The 7,222-nt window shown below is 52.2% G+C and overlaps 1 protein-coding gene across 1 annotated transcript in view; it reads left to right on the top strand.

Moving 5' to 3' along the window:
- The window catches only part of DGCR2 (DiGeorge syndrome critical region gene 2), a 113,965-nt gene that overhangs the window by 21,429 nt on the left and 85,314 nt on the right, over window positions 1-7,222 (top strand). The window contains exon 2 of the mRNA XM_007955440.1: window positions 6,978-7,100. Coding sequence (XP_007953631.1) covers window positions 6,978-7,100 — 123 coding nt within the window. The remainder of the gene's footprint in view (window positions 1-6,977; window positions 7,101-7,222) is intronic.

Here is a 7,222-nt window from a genome sequence, read left to right as displayed (position 1 = left end):
GGGGACTCCATTGCTTGGGTTTAGAAAGTGCTTGTTACTTTTGAGAATAAACACTGAAGTGTGGATATTGTCATTTTGTTTTGGGGTGGCGTTTTCCGGCATCAGCCTTATCTCCCCTTTGCGGATCTGAGGGTGGCTGCCACGCTACCATGTGTTAGGAGCCTTCCCACTGTCCACTCTCACAAGCTGAGCTAGCTGGTCAGCTGCTGTGGTAGTTATGGTTGTGTGTCAGCTTGGCTGGGCCTGGTTGAGCGGCTGGCCAGCTGGATGTAGTGATTCCCCATGGTGAGACTGGTAGTTAACTCCGTGGTGGAATCTACTGGAGGGCTGAGTAGCTGCTTCAGGGATGTGGGCTGCTTCCACTATATAAACAGCAGCGGTGAGCAAGGTTTCCAGCTGGTGGCACGCTTGGACCTGCGTGTAGCTGAGTCGTAGTTCAGCAGCCTGCCGTGTTGCCCTGCCGATCTTGGGACTTTTTAGACTTGAATGAATGGCCTGCCGTGTGGTTTGGTAATATCAGGACTGTGCGTTTTCACTTGTCGACCTCAGGTTTGTCAGCCTCAGCAGCCAACAATTGCCTGAGTGTAGAGAGGCCTCTAGCTTCAATGGGCTGGGAGCAGGAGGCGGAGCTGAAGCCTAAGGTCGAGGGGCTTTCACCCAGCCCCTGGAGCCTGGCACCTGGAACTCGGACTTCTAACCTCTCAAACTGTAAGAGAATAAACTGCTGTTTGTCGAAGCCCACCCTTTTGTGGTATATTCCTGTCACAGCGGCAGTCGGGAACCAGAACAGCCACCTTTCCCCCCGGGCCTCCTCTGCAGACAGGCAGGTGTGGGAGGCAGTGAGTCTTGTCAGATTCTGTGGTCAGATAGATGTCTGTGTCCCTCCCGTATGGAGGAGTGTCGTGGGGTGGAGAGTGACTCCAGCTCAGAGTGTCCACCCACCCCTGGGGCTGTTTGGAAGTGGGTTTTGCGGTTACAGTGGCTGGGGAGGAAGAGAGAATTTTACAGACATGCTTTTGAAACCACAGCAGGAGTGTCTTTGTGTTGAAAACATTTTGGTGCACCCCTGGCTCTGCAGGCGCCATCTGACAGGCATGTGTGCATCCTGGCTGCTCCCCTTGGGGCTTTGTCTGCCAGGCCACCACAGAGGCCCTGCATTGCCTCGATCCTGTGTCTTCTGGCTGACCAAAGAGAAAATGGGTCAGAATTGGCAGGTTTAGATCCACCCTGTGGAGGAGGTTGGGTCGCCACACCTGGATCAGAATGCAGGGCATCCTGCCTGGGGCAGCTCTGGTTCCCGACCTGACACCTCCTGACCTGAGCTGGCTTTTGAGTTGGGGTTTTGGCACCAGAGTCCTGTGCCTGGTGTCCAAAGCCTGGCTTTGTGCCCTGTTCTGCTGCTGCTGGTTGAGGCAGGGCTCAGAGCCAGCGAGTCACCCTTCCAGATGTTTGTCTGTGGTTTTCAACTTAGATCTTTTTGTAATAAATACAATGAATAAATATAATACGCCCACTCCTCACTTATGATCTCGTTTTCTGACATTTTGCATTTACAGCGATAGTAAAACATCTGTTAATTGAGCATTTGCTAATTAACATGTTTTGCGCATTAATGATGGCCGTCTGGCAGTAACCAACGCTGAGGTGCCATGCGAGAATAGCGCTGACTGTGATGGTTAAGGTTGTTGTCGACTTGGTTGGGCCATGATTCTCAGTGGCTCGGCAGGTATGTAATGATGGAACTTGGCAGTTGTGTAATGATGGAACTTGGCAGGTGCATAACGATGGACTCTAGCAGCTATGTGATGGTGGAATTTGGAAGTTACGCAGTGATAGAACTGGGCAGTTGCGTAATGATGGGATTTCGCAGTTATGGAACGGTATGGCCATCCTCCATTTTGTGATCTGAGGTGATCATCATCCATCTTCACATAAGGCCAATTTTCCCATCATAACCTGGTCTTCAGAGCCTAACCACGTTGATAAGTGGTGAGTGGATGTGGTCTTAGGCCTGCCTTTCACTTTTACTACTAAAACTACGAATCCTTTCAGCTTTCTGTTAACCAGCAGCTTCTCATTCACTGTTTGAACCCCAGGCCCTCATGTGTGAAGATCACTGGCTAGGTGGTGTCCAAACTCTGGCACCTGGTCGTTCAGATACTGGTTGGTGCCTTGCCCGTTCCAACCCTTACTGTGGCCAGAGAAGGCTGGCGAGGCCCCGGTCACCAGCTGCATCGATTGGGTATCAGTGTTGAGACACAGTCAGGTCCACGCTCTGCCCAGCCTGCAGGGCCTTTCCTTCTTGCACCGTGGGGACCAGAAGCCCTGTTAGGGCCTTTTGGGACAACCTGCCTCTTCGGAGACCTCACAGAACTGTTCCTACTGATGGAATCTTTTCTTGATTTTCTCTTTGGGCCCCGTGACCAGCTGGAGTCTGGAGGGCAGAGCAGAGCAGGGCCCCCCCCCCCCATTTTATAGTTGAAGGAGCAGAGCCCCAGAGAGGCTGAGCAGGTGTCATCGCTGACCTGGGGTCTCACTGCAGCCTGGGATCCGAGGGCTGTGGTCGTTTGTCTTGTGACTGATCCACGGGTCCTCTCTCAAACTGCTCGTCTTCATACAGACACAAACCAAACCAAAAAACCAAACTCACTGCTGTTGAGTCACTTCCAACTCATAGCAACCCCCCACTGGGTTTCTGAGGCTCTAAATCTTTACAGAAGTAGATCGCTCCGTCTTCCTTGCACAGACCGGCAGGTGGGTTTGAGCTGCTGACCCTTTGATTAGCAGCCAAGTGCCTTATCCACATACCTGGCAGATATTGTGGGTTTGGTTCCAGACCACTGCAATAAAATGAATATTGCAATAAAGTGACTCATATGAATTTCTTGGCTTCCCAGTGCATATAAAAGTTTACACTAGGCTGTAGTCTTTTAAGGCACTCTGGTGGTGCAGTGCCTAAGGCATTTGACTGCTATACAAAAATAAATGGTTCAAACCCACCAGCCGCTCTGCAGAAGGACGATGAAGCAATCTACCTCAGTACAGGTTTGTTGTTGTTATTGTTGTTGTTATGTGCTGTGGAGTACAGGTTTACCGCCCTGGAAACCCAGTAGAGTCGCTCTGAGTTGAAATGGACTCGGTGGCAGTACCTTTGGTGTTTTTGGTTTGGTGGTCTCTTAAGCGTGCAAGAGCATGATGAAAACGTTTGAAATACTCTGTAAGTTAATCAGAATGTGACAGAGACATGAAGTGAGCATGGACCGTTGGAACGTGGCGCTGACAGACTTGCTTGATGCAGGCTTGCCACAAACCTTCACTTTGTTTATTTAAAAAAAAATCTGCAAAGGGCAATAAAACAAGGTCAGCCTGCACATCCTTCCAGGAAGGAGGGAGTTCTCAGGCAGGCCAGTGGCTGGTGGTGTCGCCACACAGGGTCTGAAGCGTGGCAGAGGAGAGCTGCAGCCGGCGAGGGGGGGAGGCGGGGAGTGGCCATTTGCATTTGCCCTCGTGAAAAGGGCACCTGACATTTAGCATGATCCGTAGAGCAGGCAGGGGAGTTGGTACTACATTTGCAGTGGATTCTAGAAAATTCCACGCCGATTGTTGCAAATGCCTGGTAACGCTTTTCCTGCCCTCCTCAGTCCACCCTTCCCAGGCCCGTTTTGGTCCTGGTGCTGGCTGACGTGTGAGAAGCTCCCCGCCATTGCCCACAGCATCCGTTCCCAGAGTCATCCTCATCCTGTGACGCCTGCTGTCACCAATCCTTCAGTCTCCTTTGATCTCATTACCTGCTCAGAAAACCAAACTCACTGCCATCAAGTCAATTCTGACTCATAGCGATCTCCATTGGGTTTCCAAGGCTGTAAGTCTTTAAGGAAGTAGATTGCCCTGTCTTCCTTCCACGGAGCAGCTGGTGGGTTTGAACGGTCAGCCTTCTGGGTAGTAGTCATATGCCTGAGGCACGGTGCCGCCAGAGCTCGCATCCCCTGCTGGGCCCTTCCTGTTCCCTGGGCCCGGCCGGAGTGAAGAACTCTGCCAGGGCGCACGCCACGGCCGCCCTGCTTGCTGCCGTTGCTCAGGCTGGGCCCTTGGCCGCACGGACTCTGCTTGTCCAGCTGCCGTCCATCTCTGAGGCCCGGTTCAGGTCCGTCCTTGACCATGCAGGGCTCAGTCAACAGCAGTGTTAATGGGGCATCGTTGCTGAGACCCAGTGGAAAGGCCAGGCTCTTCACCCTGCTATCTGAGGACAGAAGGTAACCTTTCTCTCCCTCAGAGGCCCACTTAGCAGGGGTGCCCTCTGGTTGGTGGGTTACTTCTGTTACTGGCAATAGTCTGTGTCCCCTCTTGAAGGTGTACAGAGAAGGAACACACTGGCCCAAGTATGTGGTGCTAGGGCAGGAACCCAGTGTCCCACAGGGACCATCTTCCTGAAGTTGTTGGACTCACTCAGAGCCCAGCCAGCCTTTACTTCCTGTTACTCTCCCCTCTTGTCAGTGTTTTAGGCGTGGTGCTTGATAAATATCCCTTTCTCATTAATGCTTCCTGCAGAAGACAGAAGCTCTGGTGTGGTGGTTAAGGCACTTAGCTGCTAACCAAAAGGTCGGTGGTTAGAAACTACCACCTGCTCCATGGGAGAAAGATGGGCCAGTTCCACTCTGTCCTCTAGGGGCGCTGTAGTCAGAATAGACTCCACGGCAGTGGGTGTGGTTTGGGCTTTGCTTCTGTGAAGATTGACAGCCTTGGAGACCCTGTGGGCAGTTCCACTCTGTCCTCTAGGGGCGCTGTGAGTCAGAATCGACTCCAGGGCAGTGGGTGTGGTTTGGGCTTTGCTTCTGTCAAGATTGACAGCCTGTGAAAGCCTCTGCGGCCGTTCCATTCTGTCCTTAGGGGCGCTGTGAGTCGGAATCCATTCCATAGCACTGGGTTTGGTTTGGGATTGGCTTCCATGAAGATCAGCAGCCTTGGAAGCCCTGTTGGGCTGTTCTCCTCTGTCCTCTGAAGGTGTCGTGAGTCGGAATCTACTCCACAGCAATGAGCTTATTCAGCTGGTTCAGTGACATTGGTTACATTTTCACTGTGTGTCAACACTTTCATTATTTTGGTTCTGGTTCTTCCATTTTCATTAATCCCATTTCCCTGCCCCAGCTCCTTACCTTCTCAGCTCTGTTTGAGGATCACTGTTGACCATTTGGTCTCATATAGATGGTTCTTTTTTTTTTTTAATTTTTCCCCAAAGGAACATAATACTCATGGATGATATTGTTTATTTTATGTGTCAGTGTTTTAGGTAGCGGAGAGGTGACCTCCCGGAGAAGTTTCAGTTTATAGAGTTTGAAGCATATCTCAGGGCAATAGTTTTGGGCATTTGTTTTGGTCCCCTAGTGCCGCTCTAACAGAAAATACCACCAATGAGCGGCTTTAACAGACGGGTTTATTCTCTTCCAGTTCAGGAGGCTAGAAGGCCGAGCTCAGTGTGCCAGCTCTAGGGCTGGGTGGAGGCCCCTCAACCTTGGGCTTCAGCTCTGCTCCTGCCCCCGGCGCACTGGAGCTGGAGGCTTCTCTCAACTCAGACAGCTGCTGGCTGCTGAGGCTGACAAACCCAGGTCGACAAATAAAATGGCATAGTCCCAAGATTATCACACAACATGGCAGGCCACTAGTTCAAGTCCTGAGACAGTCCCAAGATCAGCAGAAAACATGCCCGGCTGCTGAATGAAGACTCAGCTACATACAGTGTCCAAGTGTGCCCAAAAGCTCAGAGACCTTTCTCAAAGCTGTCTCCTTATCTACCGGAAGCAGACCACATCCCGAAGTCTGCTACTCAGCTGCTCCGGTAGATTCCACCATGGAGTTGATGACCAGTCTGACAGTGGGGAGTCACTCCATGCAGCTGCCCCGCCACTCAAACCCGGGCCCAGCCAAGTTGACACACAACCTGAACTACCACACATGCTGTTTGAAGCCCTCTTTTTTATTATTATTTTTATTGTGGTTTGGGTGCACATTTACAAAGCAGATTTGTTCTACACTCAAGAGTTCATATATACTTTAATGGCACCAATTACAGTGCCAGCAGTAAACAGCTCTCCTCCCATCTCCTCGCTGTTACTACCCTCCCTGTATCTTTCTTATCTATGCATTCCTGTCTGTCCAGCTCTTTCCCCGTGTAAATGCTGCCCTTCCAGTCTCTCACAGGTGGTTGATCTAAGCGGTCCAGCTTCCTGGGGTAGGTAGGTGCATCTCCCTGGGGAAGGTTTTCTGCTCTCAAGCCTTCCTGCTGTTTGGTTGAGAGCTAATCCATGGAAGTCCAGTTCCAGGCCCGAAGGATAACTGAGGGCCACACTCTTAGGGGTTCCACTGGTCTCTACCCAACTAGTAATTCTGATCATTTTTGTGGTTGTGAGTTTTATTCTACATTGTCCTCCCACTCTATCCAGGATCTCGCATTTTTATCCCTTTTCGAGCAGTTGGCGTTGGTAGCTAGGCACCATCCAGTTAGTTCTTCTGGTCTCGGGCATGAAGGCTGAGGTTCCCCTGGGCCATTAGTCCCTTGGACTCATCGTTTCTTTGTGATTTTCATTTTCTGTTAGAAGCTCTCGTGGTGGCTACACCCATTTGCTCTTTGTCACAACCTCTGTGTGTGTGTGTGTGTGTCTGCCCTGTTGTCCCAGAAACCCGTAGCAGGAGTGAGTGTCCCCTCGTGTTTCCACCCCACAGCCCAGTGCAAACTTGACTTAGCAGAAACTGAGCGTTTGTTTGAAGTGACATGGAAGAATGGTCATGCTGGGGTGTCTTTGCTCTGCCGAGGACGGGTCCTGTTGTCACATGGCTCTTGGCTCTTCCTTTGTGTCCAGGCTTACCCTGAGCAGGCAGGCTGTGTGAATGCCCTAGGTGCCTCCTGGTGGCGGCGCCTTGCCACCACACGGTTGCCGTTCCTGCTGCCCTCCCTCACCGGCCTCTTGCCCTTTGGTCCACAGAGCTGCGGTGCAACCCCGGGCAGTTTGCCTGTCGCAGTGGGGCCATCCAGTGCATCCCCCTCCCCTGGCAGTGCGACGGCTGGGCCACTTGTGAGGATGACAGCGACGAAGCCGACTGTCCAGGTGAGTGTGTGCGGTGGGGCCCGGCACGCCCTCCTCCGTCAGCGGGGCGTGCCTTCCCAAGGCCCTCCTCCGTCAGCGGGGCGTGCCTTCCCAAGGCCCTCCTCCGTCAGCGGGGCGTGCCT

The sequence above is a fragment of the Orycteropus afer genome, unplaced genomic scaffold (genome assembly GCF_000298275.1).
Source record: "Orycteropus afer afer isolate SDZICR_OR568_19922 unplaced genomic scaffold, OryAfe1.0 scaffold00502, whole genome shotgun sequence".
Lineage (NCBI taxonomy): Eukaryota > Metazoa > Chordata > Mammalia > Tubulidentata > Orycteropodidae > Orycteropus > Orycteropus afer.
This window is presented reverse-complemented; position numbering and strand designations above follow the sequence as displayed.